Source organism: Gigantopelta aegis, chromosome 3, assembly GCF_016097555.1.
Source record: "Gigantopelta aegis isolate Gae_Host chromosome 3, Gae_host_genome, whole genome shotgun sequence".
NCBI classification, from domain to species: Eukaryota; Metazoa; Mollusca; class Gastropoda; order Neomphalida; family Peltospiridae; genus Gigantopelta; species Gigantopelta aegis.
Window position 1 is genome coordinate 53,661,592 of NC_054701.1, and position 19,124 is coordinate 53,680,715.

Consider the following 19,124-nt stretch of genomic DNA (forward strand, 5'->3'; position numbering starts at 1 on the left):
GCTAGCTGGCTGGCTTGTGTTGTTGCCTTCCGCTTCGCAGTCAGCAACACAAGCCAGCCAGCCAGCCAGCCAGCCAGACAAGGTGAAGCCGCCAGTCCGTGCTCGTACCCTCCCCCCCCCCCCCCCCACCTCCTCCGGTCGGCCGTGACCCAGTGTACGTGACTCCTTCAAAACCCCGTAACTGGCTAAAAGGCCTACCCCAGGTGTGTGTGTGTGGGGGGGGGGGGGGGGCGGGCAGCTCGAGAGCGCAGACAGACACGTCTTTCCTCATAGCTCAAGTAACTCTGAGTGGTCCGTTGTTCCTACCATAACATGTCTTGTACAAATAGAGTTATTTCCCTTACATCATTTGAAGACTTAATTTTTATCGAGACTATCCTGTGTACAATGGCGGATGATTCAGACGAAAGTGTATTATTTGAAGTATGTTATTCGACTATTGTCAGATTAAGCTGATTTTCGTAAAATTAGTTTGTGTAATCATGCTTGCATTCCTTCTGTGAGTACTATAGCTACCCTTTATCTGGTTTAGAGGGGATCCGGTGTTGAGTGGTTGATTGGTAGGTAGTAAATTCATACCGGTCCGACTCCATCATTAGCATAGAGCAAGCATTTTTTTTAATACTTTTTTAAAAACTTTTTTTTATGTAAACTGAAGCAAATAGACCTAATTAGAAGGAAAATAAACAAAAAGTTTTAATTTTTCATAGAAAAACCTCTTTTTTTATAGTCGGAAAAATGACGATTTCACAGGTATTGCATAGGCTAATTTCAAGGTTTTGGCAAAAACGCGTCTTCACCTTATCACACTAAAACGAAGCAGTATAACAAAAACAAAAAAATATGATAATTTTATTTGTTATCTCATCAAACTATCCTCACAATTTCAATATGTTTAGTCACTCCCTGTATTTTTAGCTCCCTGTCAAACATGTGACCCGTCTGCCAAAATTGTGTATGTGAAATGTCGAAAAGTTAAAACTTCTTATAGTGTTGCTACATATTAATAATCAAATTATATATATTATTTCTACTAAGGATATATAAATAATTGGTGATAAAATTTACTAATACTCATACAAATTTACTAAACTGTTTATTTATTGGTATATATGTCTACGTAATGTGAAACCATACTATGGGACAAATCAAACATTTATGTATGTATTTATTGAGCTGAAAGACTTTCGCATCACCAACAGTACATGCATTTGCAATTCGGTTGCACACAGTAATTTATATATAGCTATTCACACACACACACACACACACACACACACACAAAACATGCATTAAACAAGACCGAATATGACAAATGTTTTGAAAGGTCACTAGCCACAGGGCTAGTGGGTTTGCAAAAACCACTAGCCCACCAGGAGAAAGCATTAGCCCAAATTCCTAATCAATTATAACTGGAATTTTTATATAATTTGTAACATTACAAATTTACAAATATAACAGTAAAATGAAACAAACAATTAAATCATGTTGTAACTTTCATTTTAGGCCAGACAAGCAAGAGCATAAAACACACAAGAATATAAACCATGTCATCAAATTTATCCAAAGGTCAAAAATAATTAATCAAGTTCCAACAACTCTTCCACATGGCCACCACAGGAATTCACAGTAGGAAGACTGTGTCCATTTACATGGTGTATACATTTTGCACACTCAATCTAGTGTTGAATACTTTCTTCTGGATCAAAACTTTCTATTTCAGGGCCAAGAAGCATAATGCACAGCAGAGACTGAAGAGTTTTCTGAGACATTCTATTTCTTTGCTTTGTTTTTAGCTGGTTCAGTTTGCTGAAAGACCGTTTACAAGCAGCAGTTGATTGTGAAAGCATCATGTTACAAGATTATGAATCGAGTTTTGATATCAGAATTATTTTAAAGTCGTAGTTATTATGACTTAAGACAACATTACAGGATGAACAAATAAAAATGGTTTCAAAGTTTAAAGTTTGTTTTGGTTAACGACACCACAAGAGCACACTGATTTATTAATCATCGGCTATTAGATTTCAGACGTGGTAATTTTGACATATAGTCTTAGAGAGGAAACCTGCTACATGTGTTTCCATTAGCAACAAGGGATCTTTTATATGCACTTTCCAACAGACAGGATAGCACATACACAGCCTTTAATATACCAGTTGTGGTGCACTGGCTGGAACGAGGAAATAGTTTCAATACCTAAATAAAACAAGCATGTTTTTAGTAGTAAACAGAAATGAAACAAGAATCACAGTTTTGCTAGTTGTATGTATGAACAATTGTTTTGTCATTTTAAATAATATGTTAAACTTTTTGTCTTGAACATTAAATATGATGATTATATTCCTGATGTTCGTATCTTAAATAGTTTGTTTGAAAAGCACCAATTTATATTTTGCAAAATACATACAAGTGCAGGTATAACAATGACAAACAAAATAATACAAGCTAATCATGAATATAGAAGTATGTTGTTTAATTATTAGTTGCTTGAGAAATTTGCAGTGAATCCCTCATGATCAATATCAAAATGTTCATATCAGTCTGTTACCAAAAATCATACGAGTATCTCACGATCAAGGAGTACGGTATGATAAAAGACATACATTTGGCCATGTTGGTGTATTACATATCAATTTCTGAAACACTATGCAACATGTTTTTGCCACACAGTGACCGTCACTCAATAATTTGTTAGTGTATGTATACAAATGCAATTTTTTTTACTAATATTGAAATTTTTGGCCAATTACTATATTGGATTTTAATTTATGTAAAAAAATCTACAATTTCTTTTGTTCACACTCGGTGTTCCAAAGACCCCCCCCCCCCCCCCCCCCCCCCCCCCCCCCCCCCCCCAAAAAAAACCAAAAACAAAAAATGGGCGAAAGAGAGAGAGAGAAAAAAAAAGGAGTACATTTTGAACCAAAGTGTGCAATTGTGTTCTACAACTGTATCACTGAAAACGTTTGGCTAATGGCTGTATATTATATTATTTTTATTTCTGTTGAACATTATACAAAAAAGTTTTGGTCCTCATTGGCTCAATATTTTTTCAATGTGATTTATTCTTCAAAAACAAACTAATTTGGTATTAATTAAACTTATAAAAGCTTTATTGAACGTCTCCCACGTTATTTATATATCATTTACGGAAGTATACAGCTATTATCAAGAAACACAACTACCATTAGTGGCGTGTACGTCCAGATAAGTTATGTCCCTTGCAAGGTATTCCAGAGAAGTTATGTCCCTTGCAAGGTATTTTTCCGGTCACCATAACTACTCGGTACCAACGTTTTATAAATAAACAAACTATGAATACGGTTGTTTTAAAATATGTCACTGGTGAATATCATTTGTTAAAAGTATTTCCCATCATATTATAAACATATGAAATTGCGTCTGGAAGTTTAAATGCCTTTAAAGTGTTTATCAATATTTGTAAAAAAAAAATCGTCAATATCTACTTCACACTAAAATGGCAGAGTCACGTGATTTAATACATTCATCACCCTAGTTTACATATTCGGCACACTTCCCATGATTACCCCAGTCGTTAATGTACGTAAGGCTGGAGAAAAATGCATGTAATCTGAGACGCGATTTTGTCAAAACGGAAAAATGCGTTTAGAGTAGCGGCCCTTTGCTTGCTCGTCGCTACCATCATCCAGGACCATGATCATCCATGGACGGCATGGTCATTGCTAGCCCGAGTACTCTGTCTGTAAGAGAGCTAGACGGACATTTGGACATAAATACGCTCTCATTACAGTCGGAGACCAAGCTATGTATTTTTTTTCCTGACAACCAAAAAATTGGCAAAGATTTCCGCTCTAATATCACAACAATCCTATGTTTGACTTTAAATACCTTTACATCGATCATTTTCGAGTTGATTGAATAAAAAAAATCCACATATTAATCACTAATACACATAGTACACACCCACATTCAGCTACGCTTCGTGACACTCCGTCACAAGAATTACAAAGCTCGGTGACCTATTTCATGACGTAGATCACGTGATCCCCTACGCCACGATATAGGTCGGCGAACTTAGAATTCTGCTGTCCAGAGTTTGCCGAAGCTTAGCTGAATGTGGGTGCTGTCAGATTTCTTTATGTAGTGTGTGTATTAGTGATTAATATATGGATTTTTTTTGTATCAATTAACTCAAAAATGATCGATGTAAAAGTATTTAAGGCATGAGTTCCTTATTTTCCCCATAACGATTTTAAAGAAATATTTGTTAGAATTAGTTTAGGGTTAGGGTTAGCGATAGTTATATAAAATATCTTTTAAAACAATTTGTTCTATAAAACCAACATAATGTTTGAGTTCAAATCCAGGCCTAGCACTACGTTGTTTGTAGTAGTGGGGAAAATACGGAACTCTTTTCGTATTTAATATCAAACATAGGATTGTTGTGATATTAGAGTGGAAATCTTTGCCAACTTTTTGGTTGTCAGGAATTGCCAAAAAAATACATAGCTTGGTCTCTGACTGTAATGAGAGCGTATATATGTCCAAATGTCCGTCTAGCTCTCTTACAGTCAGAGTACTCAGGCTAGGTCATTGCTAGCCCGAGTACTCTAACTGTCATCTTCATAAATCGGCTAATATTCGCTCCTTGTATTCAGCCTTGATACATGTCAAGAAATCGTGCCACAAAATGCTTATATTTCATTGGATGCGATGAGATCTGATTGCAACGAATCGCAAGGCTCCTTATAGATTCCCTTGTTATTGTAAACAAAGATGTCAGCGTCTGGCGGTTAATTTTTGATATTGCTTTCAAGATTGTCACATGTTACCGATGCTGTGATTGGTCAGCGATGTCATCGTGTAAGGGACATAATCGGTGTTACAAATTTTCTTCCAATAGAGGGCGCTAGTAGTGGATATGAGTAATCTTGACTACATGTATCAAGGCTGAATACGAGGAACGAATAGTAGCCTTGATTTATGAAGATGTCTAACTGTAAGAGAGCTAGACTGTCAGAATGACCATATGTTTGATGTCCAATAGCCGATGATAAGATAAAAAATCAATGTGCTCTAGTGGCGTCATTGAATAAAACAAACTTTACTTTACTTTACTTCTTGTTATTATATACAGAGACATATAACCTAATGTATATATATCATTAAAATATAAACATTAAATTCAGTATATAGTGAGATTTTTAGTTTTAGCTTACATGTAATATTCTAACCTTTTTATCTCCCTTAACTTGAATTTCCCATTTAGAGCCAGGTTTTATTTATGTATTAAAACGAGATCATTGTCGAGTCACTGTGTGTCTTTACTTGTCTGTTTTATACTCAAACGTTAATTATTTTAAATGTCAACGACTTATATATATGTGTTATGCTGTGCTCCAAATGTCTCGTGATAACGGATCCCTCGATAACGACGTCTCCAGTCGTAAATGTCGTTTCAATCAGGTCGGAAGTGTTTTTCACCAGTGCAGGATGAAAACATGTTTCTATTTTCATGTCTCGACTTTAGACGGCTTTAAAGACACAACTATTTACAAAACAGTATTTTTGGATTTACAAGGCAGTATATGTGACAAAAATGAATATTATTTAAACCAAAAGTAAGGTAGCCGATTGATAACTACTGGTATCACATTGAAGCCTAGCTGGTAAATATTATTGCAGTTAACGCAATTTAAATGCATATCTTAGCAGTGCCATTAAAATAGTAATTCACTTAATTTCGTTTAATAGAATTATTGGGTACGGAATTTGATAATGATAGTTAATAGTTCACTGTTTTAGTGGAACCAGATACAAACAGTAACTTGTAATGACTATTTAACAAGTAGGAATTACCCCTTCATGAGTTCATTCAAATGCAGTCCTAATAACAATTAACTACAAGTAAATCGTTTAATCCTGACCCAATATAATCGTATGCAGTGCATATATAAAATAATGACAGGGCACTCATTCGGACATCCATAAAAATAGATTGACGTAGAGGTGATCTAATTGCCTTGTGTTTATTTCAATAGTAGCAGATGACAATGTTTCGTGCAGCAGGTAAGTAAAGTGCCTTATGGAAAATAGTACTTTAAATTACATGGCATTTTTAATTGTTTATACTTACCGCAAACTGGCAAATTGAAAACATTGCATTATTCTTATCAATAAAAAATACTTCCATCAACACAAATTTCTGCATTTGACGTCATAGCTTCTCTTTGATGACGCACAATTGCTATCTAAAGATAGCGCAACAAAATACATATCACGTCATAATACATACCAAGACGATACTAACACATATAGGCCATGGGGAAGCCATGTGTCACACAGCATGCACGTGCATCTGGTAGGCAGAAGTCGATAATGACCAGTAGTAACAAACAGGGGTTTCCCCAGGGCCGTTAGGCATCGTGGCCCGACACGACTGGTCTGTAAAGTAAAATGGGTGGTATCTCAAATGCATGCAAAGACATGCAATTTGTGCAAACTGAAACAAACGAAACCCTTTAATCACGTATTTGAAACAGGTTGAATATATAACATTATTCAAAGTTGTTTTGTGTTGTTTTACATTTCAGGTTTATATTTTCAACTCTTGCATATTTATAGCAAACCAAAGGACACCGATTTATATTAGCACAGTGCAAAGTGACACTATTCACAATAGTTCCATTGTATATTTAAATCACATAATCTGATTTTCAGACATCTGCACACATATTTTCGAACAAGTGGTTGTGTAATATATTTTGTTTATTACCGTACCTTAAAAACAATTACATATGTGTATCTGCTAGATCTTTTCTCTTTAGAGTTATAACTCGCAGCAGAATAAATGTAGTATCAAAAGCTACTTTAACACATATTTAATAAGGTATACATGTTTGGTTGTAACATTTATAGCAGGGCAATTCCACGAAAAATGATCCCTTAATTAGGAGTGAAAAACTAAATTCCTGTTATGCCTATATTTTTCACATAGAATTATTTGTTAATAATCAATAAACCATAAAATACTCAGGTTTTGTATCAAAACTGTGTCATGTGAGCTGGCGGCCATCTTTAATTTGTGCTATTTGCTCCCAAGAAAAGGACCCTTATTAATAAAAAATGTCATTAAATTGGATGAATATTATAAACCTAAGTATTGCATTTTGTTTCTAAGATCTTAATGGTAATTTCCATAAAAACACAAATTAATAAATTTGGAATAGATTTTTATTAATAAAAACTTAAACTTATAGCATGACCTTATTGCGTTACCTTTTGAAGCATATTTTTAATATTGCCCTCCTACAGTTCTACCACACATAATATTTTTTTATATTCTCTTAGTTGTGTCATGGGTACACCATATGGACAACATAATAATCTAAGTAGGCACACCAATAATTAAAATTTGTTGGTAACTGATGTAACACCCCCAGTTAGTAACCGACGTATTATTAGCACATACATCATTTTTCATTGTAACATTTCGTTGAGGCATAATGTAAGATTGTGAAATGTGTTAATCTCCAAACTCGAGAGTACTATAACAAATTTAACAATACGTTTCATAATTTCATTGACTTTTGCACTATTTAGAATTTCTTTATTAATATATTATTGCCTCTGTGTAAAAGTATAGAAAATAAATGTTTTCATGAACTGCAAATACATTCAAGGCTTAGAAGTTACTGAGTCTAAAGATATCTATTTCACTAAAATTAAATAACCCTGACTCGACGTAACACTATTTCTGGACAGATATATGTACGCAAATGATAGCATTTCACATTGAATCACAAGCATCAATACAGACAGACATGTATATATATATATAAACTCTTTTGTCTTGGCGAAATCAGGTTTATACACATGTTGAAACTAATCTAGTGATCAATTGTTTTTCCTGCAGCCTCATTGAAGTGCTTGTTATAAAACAGAAAATATATTTAAAAAAACCCCACAAATGTAGAAAGTAACATATTTTGTTTCTAATTATAAATAATTCTCAATACAATTTCACTAAACTTATGTCATAATAACAATAATTATATTTAAATAGCTATAACTACTAACGAAAAGTAATTTTTAAATGTTCATTGTCATTCAATTTGACTTGTTCTGGTCAATTTAAATTTTGTTATTGGCATTTAGGAATCGTGTTAGCAACTTTGAAAAAATTAAGTTTTTCTGACCTTTTTCAGGTCAGAACTTCGAAAATGTTTATGATAACCATAGATCTTCTGAATCATCTGTACTTTTTCTGCAGAAACACTGGGGAAAAAATAAATCATTAAGTCAGTGCGTTCGAGAGAACTGTTGCTGAATCGTATTTTTTGAAAAGTTAACAATGTCAGCATTTTTGCCCATATGCTGCTACATGTATTAAAAAAAATATAGCCCCCCCAATCCCCCCCCCCCCCGCGCTCTGTGCAGCTTGTAAATTTTTATATTGATGTTGATCATCAATCCATTGTTTGACACCTAATAGCCAATACACACATATTTTCATGGTAGCATGTCCTTAACATTCATTTATTCATTCTTTCTTTCTGTGCCTCTGTCGATCTCCAGTTGATTTAATACTGTGATTGCAGTTTTGTGTTCAAGTTGTCTACATATCCGTTGATATGCGTGTGAGTCATTGTGACATTTTAGATAAACTGAAGTATTCAAAAGATAAAATATTCCTTTTTATTTATCTTGAGAAATTTAAATATTTACTACATGAATATTTCCTTTTCCAGAATTCTCCCCTCCATGATTTTCTAAAATCCATAGGACATGAAGATGATGCAGTTGAAGCTTTGCAAAAACGATCTCCAGATGCCATAGATTCCATGAATCAAACTGAGAGGGAAGATGTAGGTTGTTTGTGTGTTTCATATGGTACATGTAAACCTTTGATGGAAACTCAATTTCTTTCAGTAAAATTCCAGAATCGACCAAAAGAATATTTTAATTTAAAAAAATATAATAAATGTTTTAGTGTTAACTCAAATTTATTAATGATATTAAAAACAAATTATTTAATAATTTTATATTAAACAAATCAGTATTAACAAGCAGATTTATTACAAACTTGTATATGTGTATGTATGTATGTATCAGTGTTCGAGATTAAAATTTTTGGGCGGTATCCCAGTTGGATACGAACATTTCAAAATCTGGTATCCCGCCTGAGAATTTAGTATTATATGGTATTCCGGTGGGATACTGGGTTCTTGAAGTCTGGTATCCAAAATTAAATTCTGGTATCCCTGGGATATCGGGATACCGTTAATCTCGAACGCTGATGTATGTATGTATTGATGTATGAATATCTATATATTGTATATATGTCGAGGTTGACTGTTACATATATAGATATTAACGCACTGGCGCAGGGGATAATTAACTCCTTTCTGGCCTCACAAATTGTCCCATGCCGTTGCTGGGACTCGAACTTGTGGCACCGAATCAGCCGCAAATTGCAAGACATGTATATGTGTGTGTATGTATATATGTATGTAGATATAGATAGATAGATAGATATAGATATATATAAAGAATAATAAACGAGTTACCAGTTATTAACAAATTTATGTCCTGAGTGAATAATTTCATGAGGGACATAAATTTGATAATAACTAGTACCAAGTTTGTTATTCTATTTATTACCCCAGCTACTTGCGGTTTTTTTTTTAAGCCTACATCGGCTACACATCCATGTATATAGAAACGACGTAAACAACTTTACTCGTCTGGGTATTGCTTTATCTTTGTATTTTATTCACGGTTCACAGATAATTTTCAAAACCCAATGTTCTATATATTCTGTTAAAAAAAATATCTATAATGAATTGCATTAAACTACCATTTTATTACAAGTTAAACACTGAAACCAGAAAGACGTAAATGCAAACTAGTACCGACAAGGTGATTGGTTTGTTGGTGTCAAATCGTCCAATAGTACATGTATGTAGTGTACGTTAAACCAATGAATTATGATTTTTATTTTCCCCGTTATGATTGCCTGCTGAGGTAATAAATATATGTATGTATGTATGTATGTATTGATGTATGAATATCTATATATTGTATGTATGTCGAGGTTGACTATTACATACATAGATATTAACGCACTGGCTCAGGGGATAATTAAATCCTTTCTGGCCTCACAAATTGTCCCATGCCGTTGCTGGGACTCGAACCTATGGCACCGATTCGCCCGCAAATTGCAAGACTAACCACGATACGCTCTGAGCTATCGAAGCTTCCATATATGTATGTATGTATGTATACATACATACATATAGGTGCAGATACATAGTTATTTTTACTATAAAAAATATTAAGAGCAAAATTTATGTTTTACTTAAAGAGAAATATAAGACTTATGTGTTGGAAAGATGTATACCCGGACCACAAACACAACCTGATGGTTCACAATATGTAAGCTACTACAGTTTCCTGTGGATTTGTACGGTTTTGTGTGGTCCATTATGGTTGTGGTTAGGATTTACTTCTAGTACCTATGACTGATAGTTTACACAGTTATATATATAGTCACATCATGTGTATTTTATGACTTATTTCTGCTACGACCGGCCTCGGTGGCATCGTGGTTAGGCCATCGGTCTTTAGGCTGGTAGGTACTGGGTTCGGATCCCAGTTGAGGCATGGGATTTTTAATCCAGATACTGACTCCAAACCCTGAGTGAGTGCACCGCAAGGCTCAATGCATGGGTAGGTGTAAACCGCTTGCAACGACCAGTGATCCATAACTGGTTCAACGAAGGCCATGGTTTGTGCTATCCTGCCTGTGGGAAGTGCAAATAAAAGATCCCTTGCTGCCTGTCGTAAAAGAGTAGCCTATGTGGCGACAGCGGGTTTCCTCTAAAACACAGTGTCAGAATGACCATATGTTTGACCTCCAATAGCCGATGATAAGATAAAAAATCAATGTGCTCTAGTGGCGTCGTTAAATAAAACAAACTTGACTCTTTTTTTTTTTCTTTTTTTTCTGGTACCTATGATAATGCTAGTCAGGATTGTTGAATATTTAACCTTAATTAAGATGAGATAACTGTCAACAAAGACACGAAGAATACATATTCACGCCATTTGGGCCATATCATTTACGTGTATATGTAAAAATGCTGATAAAATTGTCAAAGCACATGCGCAATATGGAGTTAAGATGTCAACGTTTACAAAGTATCTCTTTTATAATGATTTTACATGTAAGTGTAGGTGTGCTGTTTCATGCGGTTGAACATAGTGTACAGTCACAATAGTTTCTTCTTGTATGGAAAAACTACATGTATGCTCTTACAGATCGATTAAATGGGACATTTTTAAAACATAAATTAATTAAAAAAGAAATAATTTATCAAAGTAGGACCATGTCACTGCATTGACACATGTATGTAACATAAAAAAAATGGTGTGTTTGCATTTTGTCTTCAGCAGTGCACTATTAATCAGGAACTTGTCCTTGGATCTATGTATATTGGTCAGTTGTAGAGCTCTTGAATCAAGAGTAAGTTCGGCCAATCGTTTTCGCTAACTTTGCTAGAATGGTTTTTATTGTACAAATGACCAAACCAAACCAAATTACCACTTTGGGAACCAGTCAAACTGAACAACTAGTATATAAAATGCTTTGGTATGTGAAGTTGGTGAAAAACTGCATATAATAGTCTTTGCTGGTATTTTTAGCTCACTACAAATATAATTTACGGCAATCTGGCATGGATGGTTTTTGAGTGATCCCCCCAACACCCTGCTTTAAATTTAAAAATGATTTTGATTATTGAGGTTGTATTCCTGAAGAACAAAACAGAAAGGGAGAGAGAAACAGACTGACAGACATTCGTTAATTTTTATCCTATAACTTACCCATGATATCCATGTCATAAACCCATGTGATAATTTAGTGTATTAACACATGTAATAATAGTATGCAAATTTAAAGGTATATAATATGCACATTTGCAAGGTCTCTCGCCAATAATGTGTTGCTGGAAATGGGTTATTTGTTTACAAGCCATCAAGACCTGTATATCTGAGCATAACGTTTTCATAAGATTTAATTACAATGTCAAACTAATAGTAGGGTCATATCTCTGGAGTCCGTGACAATTTTTTCTCCTACCTTTTTTTTCATGATTGAGTTGACTCCCTGAATCATTTTAGAAAAAAAATTAGCTCCTATTTACCTCCAGAATGTGACGACTAACTCGGCCAGAGCCCAAAATTCAAAATGGCCGCCGTCTGCCATCTTGAAAAACATAAAATGCTACATTTCTGCACCCAGATGAGCTACATGTACAAATGAGAGGTCTTTTCAGACTATTTATGGTGAGCCCAACCCATTCAAAACTAGAGCAGAATTAGAGAAGTTTGTCACAAGTATGATATTCGGCATGAAGTTGACACCCCTGTCGCCAATCACTTCAATCTACCTGACCATTCGTTACATGAAAATTTTGAAATAATTCCAATTGAACAACCCCTGATACTTGGTTCAGAAGACGAAACAGACCTCTTGAGACTTGAACGAGAGGACTTCTGGATTCATACATTACAGACAAAACAGCCGTTTGGAATCAACGTTGAATCTGGTAAAGCCGTAAAAAGATAAAATAATTTTTCCAATAATTTACAGTCGACGTAGCGTTGATATTGGTAAACTTATGAAGGAGGAGTTTTTAAATCTGCAAACTGTTATGAAAAACCCTATTACAGCACATCCGGTTATTGCATACAGAAAAAATCCAAATCTCAAGGATATCTTAGTCTCCACCCGACTACCAGCCGCCTAAGCCTCTAAACCAGTTCACTTTTCAGCGGTTGGTTTGTTGTTATCCCTTTCCTAATAATTTAAAAAACAAACAAATACATCGTATTTGGCTGATAAACAAAACATAGTACTAGCCAAATAAATTTAAAACAAGACTGACCGAAAAACAGTTTTATTTTGTATATCACAACGGTCAATTTAAAATCAATTTCGAATCCCTGGGGTAAAATTAGAATTTAAAAAAAAAAAAAAAAAATGTAAATTCTTAAATACATACATACAAACATACATACATACATACATACATACATACATACATACATACATTCCAAATGAACTAATTCAGATATGGCAAAGTATTTACCACATATACATGTACCTACTTATAGCCCTATACATTTTAGGAAAAAACCTAGTATATTTTAATAAAATATTTTCCTGCCATGAAAATATATCAAACAGTTATATTGCTTTGAAATTACATACGGATCTTTCTCTCCAATTTCAGCAATAAACTCATAATGCTGGTTAATAATAAGTATCTGAAGTGTACTTGCTTATCTTGTAAAATACGCATGTCCCGGACTAGAGAATGGAACTCCCCATTGTATGGTCTAGTTCTGTTAAGTGGGTGAATATACCACTCCGAAGAAAATGTATGAGCAAGACGTCATCCATCTTGAAAGTACCAAACGCAAATAGGCGATCGCATGCACTTGAAAAGTATAAATGCCTCTCCGATATTTATCGTAAGAATCGTGGCTATTCGCAAACCTAACGGTTCAACGGAAGTATGAACTAGTCCTTTGAATATGATATATATCGGGTGAAATTCATACGATCACAGATCGTACTGAAGTATAAACCAGCCTTAAGCCGTAGTGATGACTTGAACTCAGCCCAATTTCTGGTTCTTTTTGCATGGATATTTTGGGTAAGAACCTCTACCATCTCCATGAAGCCGCAGACCACGTACCCCACGCTTGAAATGTTTTCCACGAAGTACTTGATCAACAGACCCGTCCGCAATGACACCTGCTGCCACCAACATAGATACCGGACCCTTAAACCTCTTATAGATGGCGTAGATGAATGACATTTGGATATGGAAGGGTCCCATGAATGACACGATTTTGCTGAACTCCAGCATCAGCACATAGACAGGATGATCACCAACGATGATTGCAAAGAGCATCTTTTTTTCTTCGATTGCCCCTTGCAAGTTTACACGTCACATCATACAGAATCGTCTTACTTGGCGGATCGGGATAGGTCATGTGGTATATAGCTCGACTCTTCTTGTCTGGTTTGGACATGTTTGCATTAAACCCGAGATGGCAGCCATGTTGGATTTTCGGCTCAGAATGACCTTTAAACTAAAAAATAACCATTCCAATGGATGTCAAACTTAGTCTGAAAAGACCCTCCATTTGTACATGTAACTCATCTGGGTGCAGAAATATAGCATTTTATGTTTTTCAAGATGGCAGATGGTAGCCATCTAGGATTTGAGCTCAGAATGACCTTTAAACTAAAAAATAACATTTCCAATGGATTTGTCGTGTCAAAATTAGTCTAAAAAGACCCCTCATTTGTACATGTAGCTCATCTGGGTACAGAAATATAGCATTTTATGTTTTTCAAGATGGCAGATGGTGGCCATTTTGAAGATTGTCTATTGCATAAACATTTTCTGAAGACCTTGGCATATAAAACAGTAAAATTTAAGTTAACTCTTTAAAAGAGTCATGTATGCTAACTATACTCCCCAGAGCCTATACTACGAGGGTTGGATGAAAAGTTTTGAGCCCAACTATACTGCACTTTTGAAATGAGTTTCTTTACTAGTTATTTTTCAACGTAGTCCCCTTGCCGGTCCACACATTTGTGCCAGCGATGCTGCAGTGCCTGGATTCCTGCTTTATAAAAGGTTTCCTCTTATTCCTCAAAAAAGGTCTTAAACGGCAGTTTTGACTGCATCATCAGCATGAAAATGCTTGCCAGCTGTTTCTTCATGTTTGGAAAGAAATGGAAGTCCAAGGATGCCAGCTCAGGGAAGTCACAGTTATTGACAGTAGCTATTGCAATGACAGACATGTGAGAAGGGGTGTTGTCCTGTTGGAACATGACACCTTTTGTCAACTTCCCCGGTCGTTTCTTCTTGATAGCTTCACGCAGCTGCTTTAGCAAGTTGGCATAGTACTTCCCATTGATAATCTGGCCCTTTGAAAGGTAGTTTACAAACACAACCCCCTTGGCCATCACTTTTCCAGCAAATGAAATGACCTTTGACTTCTTTGCAGGAGGTAACGCTGTGTGTTTCCACTGCATGGACTGTTTCTTGGTCTCTGGCTCGAAGTGATGGATCCAGCACTCATCCTTAGTCAAATAACGTTCAATGAAATCAGCTGGATCTGCTTCAAAAAGCGCTAAGTTTTTCATAGACATGGTCAGTCTGGTGCGCTTTTGATCAGGGTTCAAAAGGCGTGGTACCCATCGAACAGAAACCTTTGACATTCCAAGTACTTTGGTTAGAAGGTTCTCGACTCACTCATGGGAGATGCCAATGGCAGTAGCTATAGAGCGAATAGTCAATCGTCTATCATCCATCACCATTTGTTGTACATGATTAATGTTTTTCTGTGTGAATGCAGTTGAAGGCCTGCCGGACCTTAGTTCATTTTCAATGCATTTTCTCCCCCTCCACAGTGGCAAATGAGGGAGCACTATCTCCTAATGTACAGACCATATCGGCATGGATTTGCGTAGGAGTTAGCTCTTTCAAATTCATATACAGTAGAATCTCATTGGCTCGAAAACTGTTGGTACATCAAAGTCTGTTCAACCCATTGGGTAGTTCGAACCATGCATTTGGCCGTTGTCGGGTGCTACTGTAACACAAAAACCAATCGGAACACCTCGCATATTTCCGTAAAACTGGCTTGGGCAAGATGGTCCGATTGACTCATGAGTAACAAAGTCACCATCAAATGTCGGATGAGATACATATTTGTAACTATTATTTATCACCGTTAAATAAACAAATAACAAACCCACTGGTAGTCTGTATTTATAAATATTTATTAATTTAAAAAATCGTTCTTTATTTTGATGTTGTAGAATCTTTTGCGACATATTGACAACGTTGAGAAAAAATGAAAGTGCACGTAGCACATGCGAAGGCCCTTTACCTATTATTGTTGCAATCACTACATTACATTGATCTCTCCTGTATTTCAAGTTAAAAACAAAATATGCTGACGCTCATGCGTAGAGTAGCGATTAAACCAACGAGGCCTGCCTAGGCTCACCAACTGATTGGTGTTACTTTCGATTATCGTAGTACAGTTGTCTGTACTAGAAAGATAATTACCGATAGGTGCTAAATAAACAACATGATAAGCCGGCATATGATCTAGGATTAATTCATTTCACTTCCTTATTTATAATAACTTACTTTGTGACTGACGTGAAAGGGTCGATGAAAAAAATGTACATACGGTAAATGATTTTTTTGATTTTTTCGGATAGACTTAGTCGTTCGAGCTGAATATGTTTAATTTTACTGTTCAGACCAATAAACTGGTTTGAGAAAAAGCTTCTGTTTGACCCCAGGGTATTCGACCAATCAGCACTAAAATAAAAGGGTTTAATAGAGAAAAAAATCGGGACATTGTTCTTGGTTCAAGAATACCGGTAGGTTTGGGCATTCGAGTCGGTGAGATCCTACTGTACTTGATATTTTCTCAATTTTTATGAAAAGTTGATACCTCTGAACTTCAAAGTCCTGCTGTAGTCACCAAAGATGTTGTGAACTTCAAACAAAATAGCTAGTTAGTTATCAGTAAAGCTGAATTATATGCTTACTAAGTTTCATCGCTTTAGCAGCACTCCATCATAGTTAGGCTCAAAACATTTCATCCCACCCTGGTATAATGCATCTGATCAAATTTAAGAAAATAAAAAGTAATTGAAATAATTTTACCTATCACAATTGGATATGCAGTGCAAGAATGGTAAAATATTTAAAGATGATCATGTGTGAAGCTAAATAGTCCTGTCATTGTCTTTAAGTTTATTCAATTCATGTTTTGTTTGTTTCTTATAAATTATTTGAAGGATCGTTTTGTCAGGTACGTTTTCACAGTGGTATTTCTAAATAATTATTAATTTAACACATTAAATAAAGGCTAATTGTGATTGGAATTTCTTTTATAAGAGTCCATGGTAATGTAAATTTCATTCTTCATTCCAGCATTTTCTTTTTATTCAGTTGAATTTTGTTTTGCTAGAATAAATTAAACTGGCTTCACATTGCTAACAGTATGTGCTTTTTTAAACTGAATATGATTGAAAGTACAGGTGCATGGTCAGTCAAGTACTGTTGTATCAATATTTTGTGGACCACATTAAACGATTGAGTTATACATATATCAACTCAAACATTTGAGTCAGATACGTAAAAAGAGTACAAACAAAAAATGTCCCTATTTGAAAACCATATATACTGACATCCACAAGAAATTTTACATAATAAAATTTGAATAATTTACAAACACTTTCTTTTAAGTTCAATAAAACTATTTAAGACTGTGTTTATTGTTTTAGTTAACTTCATTTGTTCATTCTCATTCCAAACAGTGCACAACAACTGGTCAAAAGTTGTAGTACATTGTATGTGCTTTCCTGTTTGTGGGAAAGTGCATATAAAAGATCCCTTGCTGCTAATAAAAAAATGTAGCGGTTTTCCTCTGATGACTGAGTCAGAATTACCAAATATTTGACATCCGATAGCCGATGATTAATTAATCAATGTGCTCTAGTGGTGCCGTTACACAAAGGAAACCTTAAACAAAACAGACTTTTCATTTGTTCATCTTACATGTGAACTGCATGTTACAGTAACTACATGTACATGTACAAATAATATCTGTTTAGAGTCAAATGTCTTTGTTATGTGCTCACAATACCGGTATGGCTTTGATCTTACATTGCACAATTCATGTCTACCTTTTAAAAAAATTAAAAAAAAAAAAAAAAAATGTCTAAGTTTGGATCCCAAAATATATTGACACAAACGTACATGTAATACAGACTAATTTTATTGACTCAACCAAGTAAAAAACATGATAGTTGGCTGGGACCGGCCAGTAATATCGACGCAAACGATATATCAACCCAAACAAGATCGACACAACAGTGCTCAACTGTATGTACTAGGTGAATGATAGTGTTACCTGTACATGTATGTTCTGTTTGTGTTTTTTTTAGAAAGCTTGGATACAGTTTGGAGGAATCTGCATGAAGTCCTTTCATCTAGTTCTGTCGCTTTTACCTTTCAAGTCAAATTATATTAACAAGTTGGTGAGTGGGATGCTTATATACACATTATATGTATATGGTAAAGGTACATGTATATATTAAATGTGTTTTGTTGTTGAACTGTACAGGTAGCTAATGCTATTTAGTTTGCATACTCCCATACATGTACACTCATGCACACACACACACACACACACACACATGCCATCATAAAATGTTAGCTCACTTAAATTTTAACCATGCCAAACTTGTTGACCTATTGGTGTCATAAATTGTTGGTGAGGTTGTTATCAAATATTAAATTGACATGAAAATCTTCTGAATTTATTCTGATTTCCAGATTTTTAATGCATCTTTGAGAGAGAGTAAGAGTGGAGGATGGGTGGGGTTGGATGGGGCATGTGACTACACGTATGTCAGTATTTGGGTCAAATTAAAGTTTGGTTAAAGTTCATATGTGACCACTTCTTCTTTTGGGGGAGGGATCTAGCTCAGTCAATATAATGGCCTTCGGGAACTCAAACTTTGAATAATCGATAAATTCAATTTTTCAACCTAATTCTTTGATCCCGCCATAAAGATTTAATAGATTATGCACCTCTAAAACGTGAAGTGTGTGGATTAATCAAACTGTCGATGCCGATAGTATTTTAAAGACGAATGAATTATCAGTCTGATCAATCAGACGAAGTGCGCCTGTTTTTGGGTCTGGGCTGTCAAGAATTACAGAATGATAGATCGCTGACTAAGCGGAATGAACTGATCCTGTGTTTGGTTGTCGGTGTTCGCACATGGCTGAGAGCCTTGCTACGTAATACATAATTACAGACTGTCTGGTTCACTTCAAGAGCGCTTGTAATAATTATTAGCACTGTTTCTTTTTTCATAAATGTTACATGTGTAGTTCCTGATTTGCATTAGTGCTTTTTAATGATTTTTCCTATTTAAAATAATTCAAATAATTGAAATAATTGACCGAGGCCAACAGAGTCAATATCAATTTCTTCGGTCCATAAAACATGATATT

At 35.1% G+C, this 19,124-nt stretch overlaps 1 protein-coding gene across 4 annotated transcripts in view; it reads left to right on the plus strand.

Moving 5' to 3' along the window:
* Window positions 1-383: 383 nt before the first annotated feature.
* Window positions 384-19,124, plus strand: part of LOC121368239 (vezatin-like) — a 77,888-nt gene continuing 59,147 nt past the window's right edge. For all 4 annotated transcript variants that reach the window (XM_041492878.1, XM_041492879.1, XM_041492880.1 and 1 more), the window contains exons 1-3: window positions 384-423; window positions 8,736-8,852; window positions 18,047-18,139. In XM_041492878.1, the coding sequence (XP_041348812.1) occupies window positions 388-423; window positions 8,736-8,852; window positions 18,047-18,139 (246 nt within the window). In that variant the 5' untranslated portion in view covers window positions 384-387. The remainder of the gene's footprint in view (window positions 424-8,735; window positions 8,853-18,046; window positions 18,140-19,124) is intronic.